This window comes from Bufo bufo, chromosome 4 (genome assembly GCF_905171765.1).
Source record: "Bufo bufo chromosome 4, aBufBuf1.1, whole genome shotgun sequence".
Taxonomy (NCBI): Eukaryota; Metazoa; Chordata; class Amphibia; order Anura; family Bufonidae; genus Bufo; species Bufo bufo.
Window position 1 is genome coordinate 133,725,073 of NC_053392.1, and position 18,668 is coordinate 133,743,740.

The window sequence follows — 18,668 nt, forward strand, 5'->3', positions numbered from 1 at the left end:
CCAATCCCCACAGTGAGGTCTCCGCTGCCGTTAGCTCCGCCCAGTGGGAGTGGCCCCCTCGTTGTAACGTTATACTTCCCTACTTCGTGAGATTTCCCTACCCTCGTCACTTCCGGTAGCACCGGACATGACGTGAGGAGGTGTGCAGCGCCGCGCAGGCACACAACGACGGGTTAGGGAAATTTTACAGCAAAGTGCGCATGCGCCAGGAGACTCGCTGGCGGTTAGGGTAGGGAAAAATTATGGGCCAGTGCGCAGGCGCGGTGATCGGATGGATGTTCTCAGCTGGACACCGTCCGACACTGCGCATGCGCCGGGAGCCTCACCAGTGGTTAGGGAACGAAAAAATTACGTACGGGCCAGTGTTTTTTCCCTACCCTAACCGCTGGTGTACTTCCCAGCGCATGCGCAGTGTCGGCCGGTGTCCAGTTGAGAACATCCATCCGATCACCGCGCCTGCGCACTGGCCCATACTTTTTCCCTACCCCGGTGCATGCGCACTCTGCTGTGAAATTTCCCTAACCTGTCGTGCGCCTTTAACAGTGACCTCCACAGTGGCCGCCCCTTTATTAGTGACCTCAACAGTACCCCATCTCATTAAGTGATTTCCACAATAACCCGCCCCCTTAACAGTGACCTCCACAGAGCTTCGTTCCCTTAAAATGTGACCTCCACAACACCCCGCCCCTTAAAATTGACCTCTACAGCACCCCGCTCCTTAGCACTGACCTCCATAGGGGATCACCCCCTTAACTGTGACCTCAACCGTTCCCTGTCTTTTTAACAGAGACCTCCACAGCGGCCGCCCCTTTAACAGTGACCTCCACAGCATCCCGCCCCCTTAACAGTGACCTCCACAGCAGCCTGCCCCTTTATTAGTGACCTCCACAGTACCCCATCCCCTTAGCAGTGATTTCCACAACATTCCGTCCCCTTAACAGTGGACTCTACAGCAATCTGCCCCTTAACACTGACCTCCATAGCGGACCGTCCCCTTAACTGTGACCTCCACAGCAGCCTGCCCCTAGGCAGTATGGCTTTCAGACTCCCTGTACTCCGTCTGACGCAGGCCCTGGAAGGACACAGGGATGTCCTTTTGAACAGCGCACTCTCAGACAGCAGCACTGTGCTGTCTGAGCGTGAGCTGCAGGGAGAAGGTCACCCTCCCTCCCACCCCTGAGCTGACAGAAGTTGATTTTTACATTCATTTTTTCAATCCCCGTCGGCTGCGGAGTGGGAAGGGGCGTGGCTTAGCAGGACCTAGGGGCGGGAGTTTTAGGGCTGTCTTTTGAGGGTGGCCTGAATAGCCACCCTACCTGCCCCCTGAACTGTCACCTCCACAGCACTCTGCTCCCTTAACAGTGTCATCCATAGCACCCTGCTCCTTTAAAGCTGACCTGCAGCAGTAAAGAAAAATGGGAGGGTTGTTATGGAAACCTGGTGTAAAACTGTGTATGTGGAGACTAAGGGCCTGCGAGCTTCTATTGGCTGATAAGGGTCATGTGACCAGGCTTCTATTGGCTAATGCATATTTTTTTCTGGGAATATCTCAGGAACGGTACGTGCTAGAGAGCTGAACCCTTCCTGGACACCTGATATACGTGTGTACCAACTTTCGTGATTGTAAATGCTACAGGGCAGATTCCTTTAGTGGACATACACTCAGCTTTATATATTAGATGTGTTCTTCTAGGACTACATGGTGGCATGTGATGACTTGCCACGCTGACAGTTACTAATTATAGCAAATGCATCAGGATTGGATTTCTGCAGTCTGTTGGGTCGTGTCATCCTGCAGGTCGCAATGCCACCAAATTCACTACTGTTAGTTGCAATGAAGTCGTGCAAGCGGTAGGACCCGGGCGATCACAAGAATGGGGGCCCGTACCCTCTGCAGCCTTATAGCCTCACATACCCTGAATATCCCTTTAAAGGCCCTTTTTTTCACAGTTTGAGGAACGGGGAAGCTATTGGGAATGACCGTTTGTATAAATGCTTGTTCCTGATTGGCCTGTGTAAAAGTGCCATGATTCACCCAACAAACAAGCAAATGCTCATTTGCCGGATGACAGCATCTCTTGTTGTGCTTCTGACAGACAAGGAAATTGAATGGGAACAAATGATCATAGTGGCGATCATTCATCCCCATACCTCTGTAACGGTCACCCAGGTTGTGAGCAGGGTGTATGCCGTTGGAGACGTCCTTTTCCCGGCAAGAGGCTGTGCAGCAGAGTATTCCCGATATCCCATCCGCTGGATCCTTGTAGAGAGGGAGAAGTAGAGCTCTTTTACAGGGCTAGTGATTAAACTGGAAACAGGTACCCTTCAATAACAAGACAAGGCTATATATTGAGGGTTAAGCAGGACTGCTTTAATGACCACATAAGCATTGCCTTTTATACACATTTTCCAACAAGGTTACCACCCACGTGGACCTTGTTGGGAACTGAGGACATAAACATAGCAGCCAATCATTTACAGTTTTACCTTTTAAACACCCCCATCACTGTACATTCCTTTCCTCTGATTGGGAGATAATTGAGTTAATTGTGGTATCAGCTCAATTATTTCCAAGCGAACAATATACTTTTTAACACATTTCTGTAACTCCAAAACTATACATTTAAAACACACAATGGGCATTGCCTATGATGCAATTAACACACAATGGGCATTGCCTGTCACACCATTAACAAACACAATGGGCATTGACTGTGACACAATTAACAAAATAAAAGTAATGAATCCAGGGGGTTTGTACAAGTTTACGGTCTGTGGTCCAGGCAATAACAGGGGTTTTGTTACAACATCATCAGTCATTACTGCAAACACTGATCAGGTCAGTGCCCACTCTGTTGGCTCCTGTAAATGGGCTTGTGACCAGTGCCCATGGAAATCTGACCATGTGATTAGTCTTATGTCACTGCATGTAATTGGTGCAAGCCATAAAAATTTAATTGTGTCTTAAATCCCTATCAGGGAATGCGATCTGAAGTACACACAGAGCAGTACCCTTGTTTGTGACTTTCTGAAAGTCTGTAAAGTCATGTCACCAAATGGACTATAGTTAAAAGTTCATTTTATTTACCAGGTGTTCCTGGGTGGAATGCTCAAGAAGGGAGTTTAACAGGATGACAGATCGGATTTAAATAGATTAGTGAGATGTATGCATACAATATAAACAAATTAAGCAATAATACTTTATTAATATGATGAGAAAATGAATACCTGCAGGGTACGCAAGGTATCTAAAACATCAAGTCTATAGTCTCATTCATAATTAAAGAGGTTTTCCAAGACTTTACTAGTAATGACCTACCTGAATAGGTTAGTATCTGATCGGTGGGGGTCCCGTGACGCCTGCCAATCAGCTGTTTGCAGTAGTGCTCGTGGCTTTCTTGCGGCTTTCTCTAGGGAATTTGATGTTGCGTTCATTGGTCACTTGACTTAGGCGGAGCTCGGCCCCATAGAAGTGAATGGGGCTGATCTGCGATTCCAAGCACAGGCGCTTTGCTTCAGGAGCTGAGTGAAAGTTGTGGTGCTACTGCAAGCGGCGGGGCCTTCTCAAACAGTTAATCGGCTGGGGTCCCAAGTGTTGGACGCTCACAGGTCAGATACTGATGACCTACCCAGAGGATAGGTCATCGGCAGAGAAATCTCATCACACTATTAGCAATTAATTGTTTCATGTATATTTCTCATTTACTTCTGCAGGGATCACATGGGGTAAAGTGGTCTCATTGTATGCAGTGGCAGCGGGACTCGCACTCGATTGTGTAAAACATTCACAGCCGGCGCTGGTTCTGACCATTGTGGACTGTCTAGGAGAATTTGTTCGCAAGACTTTAGTCACTTGGCTGAAGAGGAGAGGAGGATGGGTAAATACCTCATTGTCTTTACATTCTGCAGTTAGCTTAAAAGGTTTAATCAACTTAATGTGCACACCTACATAATTATCTTAATGCTGTATTAAAATATCCTATTGGTTTGAGTCTACATTTCCTATGTAGACCTGCATCGCCATGATTACAGACTGGAATCTATGTATAGTCTGATCCTGCTGTCGTGATAAAAGGGTTTTCCGGAAGTAGAATATTGATGACCTGTCCTCAGGATCATCATCAATATCTACTGATCAGCTGTTTTTCAGTAGCTCTGGCAGATAGGAGCTGGAGCTACACAGTGCCGTCCATTGTCTAGTGGACAAAGCTGGTTACTGCAGCACTGCTCCAGTTGAAGTCAATGGAAGCAGCGCTGTCGTATCCAGCTCCATCCACTGTGCAATGGACAGTGCTGAGTATTTCCAGCACTAGAGTTACTCCCAAACAGCTGATCAGTGGAGGTACAGGGTGTCTGACCCCTGCTGATATGATATTGATGATCTGTCCTAAGGATGGGTCATCAATTGTTAAATCCTGGAGAACCATTTCAATCAATGAATCATCTGTACAGTTTTAGAGATAATTAAACATTTAGTCCATGTTTTACTCATAATGATGTCACACTGATATCACCTCTTCCAGGGATCCACAAATGAGTCATTAAGCAATTTCACAACTTTCATGTAAGACAGAAATATATCATTTGGGTGCTCTACTACAAATGAATAGATAAACTCACTCTGATTCATGGCCTTACTCATTAGGAGACAAGTCTACGCTTCTGTACACGCTTTATGTTGCAAGTGAATAAATGTTAATTACCAAGTCATTTTCATTATTAGTAACAATATATTCCAACAGCAATTTACCAGTATCAAGTGCCTCTCTCCTTCCCCCCATGTGCCAGTATCATAGTGCCAACCCCCCTCATGTGTCAGTATCAGGTGCCAACCCCCTCCCCCCCATGTGCCAGTATCAGGTGCCAACCCCCCTCCCCCCATGTGCCAGTATCAAGTGCCTCCCGCTCCCCCCATGGCAGTAACAGTCGGGTATTAATAAAAAAACACTTATACTTACCTCCATGTCAGCGATGCGATGCGGCCTCTTCCTGTGTCCCGCCCTGTATGTCCATATATGGAGTCAGTGCTTGTGTATTCTAATTTAGCCTGTTTTTCAGAAAAGTTTCTGCTGGGATTCGAACCCACGACCTTCTGTATCAGAGGCAAAGCACTTACCCACACAGCCATAAGAGCTGCATTGCCACTGACTGAAAAAATATGAGACTTCTACTGTTATAGCTGGCTAAGTGTACATCTATACACATGGCAGCTGCCTAAACACACCCAGCACTGCTATATCTCTATATGATAGCTGTCCCAGCACACTCAGCTCGGCTATATCTCTATATATGATAGCTGCCCCAGCACACCCAGCTCTGCTACATCTAATACACATGACAGCTGCACCAGCACACTCAGCTCTACTATATCTCTATATATGACAGCTGCCCCAGCACACCAGCTCTGCTACATCTATATATCTCTAAGTATTGCTATACAGTAGAGCTTGTTGTGCTGGGACAGCTATAATATATAGAGATATAGCAGAGCTGAATGTGCTGGGACAGCTGTCATATAGAGATATAGCAGTGCTGGGTGTGTTAGGGCAGCTGTCATGTGTATAGATGTACACTTAGCCACCTATAACAGTAGAAGTCTCATATTTTTTCAGTCAGTGGCAAGGCAGCTTTTATGGCTGTGTGGGTAAGTGCTTTGCCTCTGATACAGAAGGTCGTGGGTTTGAATCCCAGACACATCTCTCCCTCTCCTGAGGACGGCAATACAAATGACTATGCCTGGGATTCCTAAATGCTGGCCCTGCTGGTGTCACCCCCATCACTGGTGTCACCCGGTGCGGCCTGCAACGCCACTGTAGACAAGCAAGGATATCGCACCTGGTTGCAGTTAAACAAATATTGGAAGAAAAAACATCCAGCTCCACGTCTAAGCAGGAAACACTTTTTATTGATGCGGTTAAAATCTTCATACAGGATAGTTTCGTCAATGCGTTTCAGAACATATGACAATTTTGGTCCTTCCTCATGACAAGAGGAAGGACCATAATTGTCATATGGTCTGAAACGCATTGACGAAACTATCCTGTATGAAGATTTTAACCGCATCAATAAAAAGTGTTTCCTGCTTAGACGTGGAGCTGGATGTTTTTTCTTCCAAGACTTGCCCATTGTCCAATGTAAAACAGTAGATCTATCATACAGCAACTGGTAGGTAGGTTAGTAGCATCCACAGGTGATATTGAACCCTTATTTCTCTGCGTGCCAAAAAGCAGCACTTCATGCACTGTCCTGATGATGACACTGTCTGAAGGCACATTTAGTGAGGCTTTGAACCATGGATTCTCCCCAGGGAGCAACATATTTTTTGACCATGGGGACCAGTACTGAGTATTCATTCTCCATTTGCAACCTTATTTGTCAGCTCTGTGGATTTTTGGGAATTCTCTGCCTCCACTCTTTTTCATCAGCATCATCTTTCTACAGTATAAGCACTCATCTCCGTTTCTCGTATGCTTTTGATTATGTTGCCTTAGTAGTTATCTCATTCAGTTCCACCTACAATGTGGCTGGTATTCTGTTTACCTCCTACACACATCTGTCACTGCATCTGTACATGGCCTACCACATGGCCGCAAAACATATCATCATTTACAAACTATTATTTCATACAAATACTTGCACACAAACACTGCAGCACTTCATTCATTATTTCATTGATGCCCATAGACATTTAATATTTGTCGGCAAATCCTTCTGGAAAAGGAAAGCTACAAGCTATGAACCACCTGATGGCTTTCAGTCCTAAAGCCACTACTTGGGCTATATGTGGTTACTTACCATCACACACACTATATTCACCTAAACTTACCAAAAATGTTCCAACATTGGACTGACCAGACTCCAGCAGCCCCTGTCTACTTCCATGTGGCCATTTATGAACTGGATGGAGGCTACCATAGAGATTGAAGGTGTGCACCACGTTTCTTCTACCCCTGTAGAATATTCACCGACATTCTCTCTGGTATCTCTAGCAATAAGTCCTGTTTGATACCTCAATGGTCCCTCCTTCCTTCTTTCCTTTTCTGGGGATCCAATTTTTATATTTAAAAGGTTTGTCCCACTAAAAAATATTCTACATTTTTCACAGAAGCATCTGGATCTGAATACTTGCAATTGCAATAAAATGAGAATTATACAATAAAATGTATCTGTATAGCACCATGCTTATTTCTCTGTCCAGTAACATGCTGAGGTGGACGCACATGCTCAGTTCCTTAACTGTCGCCAGTCAGATCTTCTATTAGAAACTGTAAAAGTTACAAGAAGAGGGCTGCAAATGAAAAAGACATGCCCCCTGAGCTGTGAGATGACAGGGCTGCATCAGAAAGCATATGCCTCCTGAGCTGTGATAGGGAGAGAGCTGCAGCAAAAAGGACACAACCTAAGCCATAAGAGGGAGAAAGGTGCAGTAGAAAGGACACACTCCCTTGGGCAGCGATAGGGAGAGAACTGCAGTAGAATGGAAATAGAGCAATGAATGGAGCTTTGGATCAATGTGAGGTTCAGGGCTGGTTCTAGCTTTGTTAGATAATGATTGTCATGTAGTATATCATGTATAATTTTCATTTTTACATTCATCATGGGATAGCCCCTTTAACCCTATAAGATTGACTCATCCTTCCTTTCCTTCTGCCACCTTTCCTGCTCCTATAGTAGTTTTTCTTCTACTATTACATTTACTTTTCTTCCTATAATGTACTTTTCCACCATAACGGATTCTCTGTCGTTCCCACAAGGATGCCCACATCCTGTTACTGTACATTGTGCCCCGCTCACAGTGGTTTCTGGTTTCTAATCTGCTCTGACTATATATCCGTCTTTCCAGTCCGCTCAATTTGACTTAAGAACAAGTCCAAGGAAAGCATACGGAAATTACTATCACACCATATTTTAATAATGACTTTCAGTTCAAATTACTGTTAAGATGGATTAAGCGCCCTGTGACGCAGAAGAAATACCAGGAATTCATTGGGGAAGCAAGCTTAGTCTGTGGCTTTCATTCCTGATACCATTTAGATAAAGTAATTTCTGGTTCACTGTAATACTCTAAAATACACATTAATGTAATGTTAACATAAACATGCATACAAATCTACACAAAATATTAGGAATATATCCACTTTATTATTAGGGTATATCTATATACTGCCCATAAATATTTAAACTAGTTAGGGCATATAAGCTGGGGGGTGTATATTGTGCCTGGTATCCAGCTGAAAACGACATATGGGAAGACTGTGGAGGGTGCACTGTGCATGCGCATGCCGACCTCCGTTTGTTTCTATGGGGCCGCCGAAAATAGCCAAGCACTGGCTCGGCTATTTCCGTTGGCCCCATAGAAATGAATGGGAGTGGGGGCGGTGCGCTCCCATTCACTTGTATGGGAGCAGTGGGGAGCAGCGCTTGGTGGTGGCCGGACCCTGGGAAACCCGGGGTCCTCCAGCCACAACTCTTCCCGCTTCATTCTCGTTGTAGGTGCGGGTCCCAGAGGTGGGACCCACACCTATTAGACAATGGGGGCATATCCTAGCGATGTGCCCCCATTGTCTGTGATAGGAATACCCCTTTAAGAAAATAAAATCACTGGAAATACTTAAATATATCTTTATTATAAATACATTCCCAAATACCTTTCATTAGTTTTAATTGTATAATTATCTTGACTATGGGATCTGGGAAAATAAAATGGCCACTGTCCTATAAGTACACACAAAACCTGTCCTAATTACACAGCAGAACAAGTTACCTCACAGCACTGAGGTAAAGAGCTGCCTCATCCTCCTCTCTGCTCTATTTGTCAGGTATCATCCTGAACACAGCTGATAAGGTCTTCACCTGAATGTCTGTACTTCATGTCTCCTCATGAACTCAATTCCTACAGAGATTCATTTGCAGATTTTATTAGTTGTATTGAGGATCATAATCCCTGACAAAGAGCAGAGAAGATCTTATTCGTTGCATTCAGGATCATAATCCCTGACAAGTAGAAGAGGAGGATGAGGTAGCTCTTTGGCTCAGTGTTCTGAAGTAACTTGTCCTGCTGTGTGATTACGACAGATTTGGGGGTACTAATAGGATGGCGGCCATTTTATTTCTTCTAATGATTGCTCCCTAGACAAAACGAGCCATTATAACTAATAAAAGATATTTGGGAATATATTTATAATCAAGTAATATATAACCCAATTAAGGCTTGTTAATTGGGTGAATTAATTGTTCATGCAGCACATTAAATCATTGTTTCTGGGCAGCAGATTGTGCTGTGTAAATAAACAGCCATCTGCTGCCCTGCAACAATAAATCTCTATGAGGATGAGCAATTGTAGTAGCCATCTCTCATTCCCATAAAGATCTCACCTCCACTGATGAGCCAGCAGTTAGCCGTTCCTTTCTGATAATTGCTTGCTTGCTTGGTTGGCGTATGTAAATGCGCCATTAAGGGCTTCCACGGGAATTCTTTGAAATGGCCGCAAGCAACCTCAACCTGTCCTAGAATGTGAGCAGGACTGGTTACCTCCAATTGCAGAGCTGCCTATAAGGTGAAGTGCCTCACTAAACATTACACTCTGGCACTTGCATATACTACATATTGGTGAGTTTTCCTGTCAGGCTACTCAGACATGATGGCATATCATAGGCAGGATCACATCATTGCCATCTATTATTATTATTTATTATTAAAGCGCCATTCATTCGATAGCGCTGTACATATGAGAAGAGGTATACGTACATAATACAGACAATTGCACTAATCATAAACAAGACAAGTTACAAACTGGTAAAGAAGGAGAGAGGACCCTGCCCGTGAGGGCTTACAATCTACATGTAGAGCAATGATGTGGGTTGTGAGGCCTCACCCCTCACCACCCCAGGCAGCTCTGCAAGTGGTGCAACTAGTCCTCCTGACATTCTAGGACAAGTTCCTTGCAGCCATTTTAAATAATTCTTGAAGAACCCTCTTAACCTTTTGTATTTTTCAGCTGAACATACTTTTTTTAAAATTCTTTTGTTCTCTCTTTCACTTCACAGACGGACGTAACAAAATGTGTGGTTGCTTCTGAACCTGGTCTGAGATCTCACTGGTTGGTCTCCAGTGCCTGCAACTTAGGTCACTTCCTAAAGGCAGTAATATTTTTCCTGCTTCGAGAGCGTTAAACTCTTGTCATGGTCCGTTCAGAACTAAATGCAGCTTCGATGACTACTGCCAGATGTTGCTCCCATTCATGTTCAGTGTCCTGGTCCATCCGCTGCTCTACAGTCAACTTCTTTGTGGAATCTCCATGTTCACAAAAATGAACACTTGGGCTTGACTGTGTTCTATAAAGCTACACCAGACAGTGCTATCCCATTCCCTCCGTCTCAGAGCTATTCCTGTACAGACAGAATACGGCACATCCCCTGCTTCCGCCTGTACTTTTCATGAACTCTTGTACTATGGGCAAAACATGTGGATGCACAAAGTAAATAACTTACAGAGCCTGGGCTGTCAGAAATACTACACCAGTATTAGAGACGCACATGATGAAGGAATCAGCCTTGTTCTACTAAATATGACTGTACACCACATGTAATCGTGTATTGTGTGATGTTTGTGCTGATTGCTGCCCTGTTACTCCAGATCTGTAATAACATGCACCCTATGATGCATTATACATTTGTGTTTTCATTAGGATGAACTTTTTCCAATTCCTTTAACGCCTTGTAACTTCTAGGGAGAACTGTCTAAGCAACAGTCACACCAAAAGAGGAGACAGAAGTCCAGTCTTTGAACAAGGGTGTTTCTTCAGGATATGGTCAGATGGAATGGTTGGTGCACGGTCTCGATGTGGCCAAAAAAACATGTGACCGTTTGCTATAGAGTGCATATACATCACGTTTTTCCCATCTGTTTTACGTATACAAAAAACGCATATGTTCAACGGACGCTTCAGACTGATGCCATACAATATTTATCTGTTCACCAAAAAAATAAAATAAAAATTATATCTTTTTTTAACAGACTGTGCAAGATACAAGAATGTGGTGTGCTGCATTTTTGTATCCTTTTTTTTCTAAGGTATACGTCAAACATAGGAATAAAACGTGATGTAAACCCACCCTTACAGTCATGCCTACACCACTCCCTGCATCTGGCTGTAGCCCTAGTTTGAAGTGAATGTCGTTTTCTCTCCTAGACTGACTGGCACCCTGGAGGAGTCACTAGAGGGTGTTTACGACATAGATTTTATACAGTGAACCAAATGATTACACAGTGGGAGACATTTATCAAGACTGGCATTCCCATAAACCAGTCTTGATCCCCCGTATTGGAGTAAGATGCACAGAATTTAAGAGGCAGATGCCTGATAATAAATTAGTCGCATCTCTGGCACTCCATGCACCAGAAACTCAAATCTACACCAGCCAGGAGTTGGCATAGGCTTGAGCTATAACTTATGCCAGTCTCTGGCGCAAGCTATAGTAAGTCCAACGGCCAGTCCCATCCCATCCCGCTAAGGCCTACACCCTTTTCTGAAGCTGAAAAAGTTACAAATTGTGGCGCAAACACAATAGTGGCGTAAACACTTCAATAAAAGTCCCCCAGTATACAGTAAGCTTCTGAACTCCCTCTAGTGGTGGCTGCAGGTAACCAGATGTTTATCATTTCACTTTACACCTAGGCATGGAGATTTGGAGCCTTGTCTTTTGTGTTCTCATGTTCAAACCCTAAAGAAAATATAATTTGTTCAATGATGGTTTAAAAAAGTTTGCAGTAAAGTTATATCAATAATGTAATTAGTCTAATCAGAGGCGCAACTAAAACTGACTGGGCCCCACAGCAATTTTTTGAATGGGTGCCCCCTTCTCCCAGGCAACTCTCACTCCTAGTCAAGATTGCTCTCTCAGACCAGGCCCAGCAGATGCTCCGTCCGTTTCCTACATGTATATACTGTATGTCATGTCACTGTATATAGTGTTTAATACTGTTGAGGGCACCCTTACAACAAAATCTTTCAGTCTTCCTCCTGGTTAGGCCCCTTCTGATTTTGAGACCTCTAGCAGCTGCTTCCCCTATAGCTATGCCCCTGAGCCTAATATCGTTCAGCAAAGTATGGACACTAGCTGCTCTCATGGTTACACAATATATATTAGGATGCTGCCTATACGTATGGGAACTTGACCATTGCAATTCATTAGAGACATGTAATTTACAAAATACATTTTGAGCCCTTTCAACGCTGATAGCTCACACCTAGGATGACCAGTAATTATTGAGATTATTACTCATCATAAGTATTTAATTACAATTCCAGCTGCATTGTGACCATCCCTTTTTGTTCAGTGTTGAAAAATCCACGAACAACTGCTCTGTTCTATTCAGTATTATGTAAAGCCTTTCAAATCATTAGCCCTTCATCAGGACTTGGTCAGGTGTCCACATAGGACAAAATGGTATAAAGAAAGAGGATCAGATCCTAGGAGGGACCTTTAGGTTGACTGTGTTAGCCGTGCATGCGGTGACCAAGCTACCGCAACTGCACACAGTTTACCTCTAATTGTTAGGTCTCACCTGTGCTTGGCATGGTTTGAAGTTGCACGCGCAGTCAAAGCGCTAGAATTAGTATTAATCCACGTGTGGTTATCCTGGCTTGTCTGCAGCATGTATGGGCACCTACTTTACTATTACATAGAAGCCAAATATATCCACTTATACAGACGCCCTGGATGCAAATATTCTTGAAGATTATTGAATACCGTCAGCTGTGATCTTCAGCCTGTTTAACTTACATTTCCAGGACTTCAGCCAGAAAAGGTCATGGAGGGATCAGAAATCCCACCACATCTTAGAGGGCTCAGCAAAGTCACATAACCTTTCAGTAAGTCATGTGGAGAGAGCGAGATTCTGAAAGCAATATCAAGATCCATGTCACAACGAGACTCCCTCGGCTGAAGAAAGAAAACAGTGTATATTGCCAGAACTCCATGGAAAACAATGTGGATGCTATAAACAAGTTCTGAAGTGGAAAGCTGTTTGTGATACTTGCTTTTTTTTCCACTAAGTTAGTGGCTTCCTGGGCCAAAACCACAGAGCCATTAAGATGCTTTAGAAACTAGATAAGCCAGTGCCACCAGTACAGCTATTTCCAAGCAATAATCATCAGCGCTCTCACAGAGCTTGTCCTTGCACCACGTTGATAGCAGCTTCTAGAAGTTTTTCATGTCAGCGCTCTTTTGTATTATCAATGACTGAAAAATATCTCTTATGTTAAAGGGACAGGACAATGCCGGTCCATATCCTTTATTAGCACACAGAGACTCCTAGAGAAGGGAATGGACATCCCTGGAGGACTCAGCAATGAGGGCAGACTGTATTACATGGTCACCCATTCATTTGTATGAAAGCCATGTAAGCCATGGGTTGGACTAGTAACTTAAAGTGGCCCAGAAAAAAACCTAAAAAACTAAAATAAAAACTAAAAGTAGCATCATGTTGTAGGCAGTTCCAACTTGACAGAAGGCGGGACAATACAAGTAGGCAGGACCTGAAATACCACAGTGCAGCACAAAATGCCGCCCCAGTAGAACCAAATAACACAGTGCAGCACAAAATGCCGCCCCAGCAGAACCAAATAACACAGTGCAGTACAAAATGCTGCCCCAGTAGAATCAAATAGCACAGTGCAGCACAATATACTGCCGTCTTCCCCACAGTATTCAACTGTATCACCATTCTGAGGACAGTGATACAGTTGAGTTCAGGAGGGCACCTGCGGCCGTTGGCGAGGTGCATATGATACTCCTAGCATTAAATAATGTTTAGGGCATCAGATCATTATGTACCTGGCTAGTAGCCATGAGGAGGGCTTCAGTGGCCCCTTGGGAATCGCCCCGTCGGGAAATTTGCCTGTAGGGAATACTATAATTCTCCTGCAGCAGGCATTGCAAGAGAAAAGCGCAGCCTTCCCCAACAAGAACGGTTATTGATTTCAGCTGCTGGACCAGAAAGCCCTCAATTAGATGGGACCAGATGACATAACCCCTTTTAAAAGCAATCACCACCCAATTTACACAAAAAAGTAAATCTGAAACTGGGCACTTACAAGAAACTGGTCTTATTTTATATCCACAATCTTCTTTTTCTCATGTATCTCATGGATGGAGGATAGGCTGGGTCACTACTATCTGATCAGCAGAATCGGGGCGCTCTGAACCCTTCAAACAGCTGATCGGTGGGGGTGCTGGAAGTCAGGACACCATTGACCAAATATAATAGAGCAGGGATACAGTTTTGTGATGCAGACAGGGGAGCAACTACCATAGCGGCAGACCATGCGACTGCTATGGGGCCAGGGCTGGGATTATCTCCTCTTCTACTGGAGGTGAAAACTTGGTCAGGACTCTACCCTCTAAAGGAACAACTTTTAGCAAATGAGGCAGTGAAAAAATGGCCCAAGGGTCATTGAAAAGGGTTTAGGCAGAAACCCTTCTGTCCTGTGTGGGGGGCCAGGTTTGATCCCTGCTATGGGGCGATTACTTTTCTATGTACACCACTGGATGCAGATTATTAATTAATGGGGTTATGCTGGAAAATGGCTTATCCTCAGCATAGGCCATTATTATCACATCAGCGGGGGGCCAAGTCCCGGAACCCCAGCCAATCAGCTGTTTCAGGGAGCCGCTGCACTCACCGAAGCTATGGTGAGCGATGCAGGCTCCCGGCAACTTTCCAAGGACAGCGCCATACATCATATAGTGGCTTTGCTTGGTATTGCAGTTCAGCTCCATTGACTTGAATGGGGCTGAGCTGTATCTAAGCCATGTGACCGACGTATAGTGATGTCACTTGCCTTTGAAGAGGCTGCGGCATTCAAGGCCTCTTCTCACAGCTGATCGGTGGGGGTCCCAGGTGTCGCAACCCGGCAGATCTGATACTGATGACCTATCTGGAGGATAAACCATAAATATCTTTTCCTGGATAACCCCTTTAATCTTGTCATCCACCTCAGCTCTGCAGAGAAATGTTTTTTAGGGTATGAGAACACGAAACGTTAACATCGCAGATTTTCCGCAACAGAATTGCATGTACAAAATCTGCAGCGTTTGACATCAGCAGCAAAGTGGGTGAGATTTTAATAAATCTTATAGACAAGCTGCAGTGTCCACAATGAAATCTGCACATAACTTGACATAGAGCGCAGATTATATATGTATGGAAGACTTTTGCTGCCAATTTTGCTCTTTGCAATGCAAATCCACAGCACTTTCACACTGAAATCTGCAATACTTGGTACAGATTTTTCAGCTGTGGATCCACTATGTGTGGCCGTATGCCTGGAATGGATGGCAGAAAAATATTCTTGCCCTTGCATATGAGGTTCCTGCAATTATGTATAATGAGAAGCCACTACTGATCCCAACATCAAAGTGATCACAGAGAGTTATAAGCAGGAACGCTCTCAGATGAGAGGAATAATTGCTTTTCATACATACTACACCTTAGGAATGTAGAGGGAACGCAATCTAGCAGAGGCATGTCAACCTAAATTGGTCTAGATTTAGAAATCTTGAAGATGTGTTCAGTACTTTTTTTCTAAAACAAGTTGATTTTTGATATACAGTGGATATAAAAAGTCTACACACCCCTGTTAAAATGTCAGGTTTCTGTTCTGTAAAAAAAATGAGACAAAGATAAATTTTCCACCTTTAATGTGACCTATAAACTGTACCACTCAATTGAAAAACAAACTGAAATCTTTTAGGTGGAGGGAAGAAAGCAAACAAAACTAAAATAATGTGGTTGCATAAGTGTGCACACCCTCTTATAACTGGGGATGTAGCTGTGTTCAGAATTAAGCAATCACATTCAAAATCATGTTAAATAGGAGTCAGCATACACCTGCCATCATTTAAAGTGCCTCTGATTAACCCCAAATAAAGTTCAGCTGCTCTAGTTGGTCTTTCCTGAAATTTTCTTAGTCGCATCCCACAGAAAAAGCCATGGTCCACAGAGAGCTTCCAAAGCATCAGAGGGATCTCATTGTTAAAAGGTATCAGTCAGGAGAAGGGTACATGGGTACATGGAGCACAGTGAAGACCGTCATCATCAAGTGGAGAAATTATGGCACAACAGAGACATTACCAAGAACTGGACGTCCCTCCAAAATTGATGAAAAGACGAGAAGAAAACTGGTCTGGGAGGCTACCAAGAGGCCTACAGCAACATTAAAGGAGCTGCAGGAATATCTGGCAAGTACTGTCTGTGTGGTACATGTGACAACAATCTCCCGTATTCTTCATATGTCTGGGCTATGGGGTAGAGTGGCAAGACGAAAGCCTTTTCTTATGAAGAAAAACATCCAAGCCAGGCTAAATTTTGCAAAAACACATCTGAAGTCTGCCAAAAGCATGTGGGAAAAGGTGTTATGGTCTGATGAAACCAAGGTTGAACTTTTTGGCCATAATTCCAAAAGATATGTTTGGTGCAAAAAAAACACTGCACATTACCAAAAGAACACCATACCCACAGTGAAGCATGGTGGTGGCTGCATCATGCTTTGGGCTGTTTTTCTTCAGCTGGAACTGGGGCCTTAGTTAAGCTAGAGGGAATTATGAACAGTTCCAAATACCAGTCAATATTGGCACAAAACCTTCAGGCTTCTGCTAGAAAGCTGAACATGAAGAGGAACTTCATCTTTCAGCATGACAACGACCCAAAGCATACATCCAAATCAACAAAGGAATGGCTTCACCAGAAGAAGATTAAAGATTTGGAATGGCCCAGCCAGAGCCCAGACCTGAATCTGAGTGAAAATCTGTGGGGTGATCTGAAGAGGGCTGTGCACAGGAGATGCCCTCGCAATCTGACAGATTTGGAGTGTTTTTGCAAAGAAGAGTGGGCAAATCTTGCCAAGTCAAAATGTGCCATGCTGATAGACTCATACCCAAAAAGACTGAGTGCTGTAATAAAATCAAAAGGTGCTTCAACAAAGTATTAGTTTAAGGGTGTGCACACTTATGCAACCATATTATTTTATTATTATATTTTTTCTTCCCTCTACCTAAAAGATTTCAGTTTGTTTTTCAATTGAGTGGAACAGTTTATAGGTCACATTAAAGGCGGAAAAAGTTCTGAAATGATTTATCTTTGTCTCATTTGTTTACATCACAGAAACCTGACATTTTAACAGGGGTGTGAAGACTTTTTATATCCACTGTACCTCTATATAGAAAGACTTAAAGCAGTTTCCAGTCTTTAGATATTGATGACCCAACCCCTGGATACAGTAGGTCATTAATGTCAGATTGATCAGGGTCTGACACCCGGCAGCCCATCCGATCAGCTGTTTTCAGCAGCTATCGCCGCTGGATAGGAAACAGTGGACGTAGCTGGAAGCAGAAGACTTTCCCCAGTGTAGTGGTCATACCGACGTATTGCAGCTCAGCTCTCGTGCAACCTTTTAGTGGTCAGTGTAAAAATTACATTTGAACATTTTTTTTTAATTGACAATTCAAAAAAAAAACAGGAACAAAATGTAAAAAAAAATGTTTAAAATAAAACTTGATTTGAACAGTAGTGCATTTTCTGACTATGCCATTTTGGATTAGACTAAAGTTGGCCATACACTTAAAGGGTATCTGTCAGCAGCAACCTCCATATTCAACTGTCTGCATAAACACATAGCTGGGGTTCACCTGATTAGAACACTGGTTTTCATTTGTTGATCTGAGGCTTTGTTCCTGAGTTATGATATGTTTTCTTAACATGTAAATGAGGCCTTTGGTGCAATGATGGCATCACTATTACTCTTGTTGCACCCAAGCTCTACTGATTGTATATGTATGTACAGTATATGTAAATGTTTTTGGGTTTGCACTGTTTGGATGGAAAATAGAAACATTAAAAGTGTTGTCTCATCTCAGACAATGGGGGCATATTGCTAGGATATTCCCCCATATTCTGATAGGTGCAGGACCTATATCAAGAACGGAACCCCAAAAGTGGTGGAGGGCACACTGCGCATGCGTAGCCGCGCTCCATTAATTTTTTATGGGGCCGCCAAAAATAGCCGAGAACTGGCTCGACTATTTCCGTCGGGCCCATAGAAGTGAATGGGATTGGTGGCCGGTCATGCGCGGTGAGCTCCCATTCACTTCTATGGGGAGAGCACTTGTTGGTGGATGGACCAGGGTCCTCCAGCCACCGCCCTGCAGGGCATAATGCCCGATATCAGACAATGGGGGGCATGCCCTAGCGATATACCCCCATTGTCTGAGATAAGACAACCTCCTTAATAAAACCCTGGGCCTCATTTATCAAAACTGTCCAACAGGACACATAGCCTTCTTATCTATGGCAACACTCAGAACTCAGCTTTCATTTCTTAAGGTACGACCCATGGTGTGACTGGCCGCATGTGGACAAGCCATGCCCACTAGCAACCAATGACTGCATGAATTTACAGAAAACTCATGGTCCCACCATGTGTGGTCATGGTTTGGCTGCACCATGGGTCGTGCTCCTAAGCTCCTGTGGAAATATGAGCTCTGCACTGCAATTAGTTGCTATGGGTTGTTGCCGGTTTTCTGTTCAGTGTTCTGGCGGTTACCAGAGAGCAGTGCATTATGGGAGCGTAAGTGATCATTATACAATGGAGATAAACCTCTGTCTC

General features: G+C 43.8%; 1 protein-coding gene across 1 annotated transcript in view; it reads left to right on the plus strand.

The window, feature by feature from the left end:
* Window positions 1–10,692, plus strand: part of BOK (BCL2 family apoptosis regulator BOK) — a 33,636-nt gene extending 22,944 nt beyond the window's left edge. The window contains exons 4-5 of the mRNA XM_040427938.1: window positions 3,715–3,878; window positions 10,048–10,692. Of these exons, the coding sequence (XP_040283872.1) occupies window positions 3,715–3,878; window positions 10,048–10,173 (290 nt within the window). The 3' untranslated portion in view covers window positions 10,174–10,692. The remainder of the gene's footprint in view (window positions 1–3,714; window positions 3,879–10,047) is intronic.
* Window positions 10,693–18,668: the final 7,976 nt, after the last annotated feature.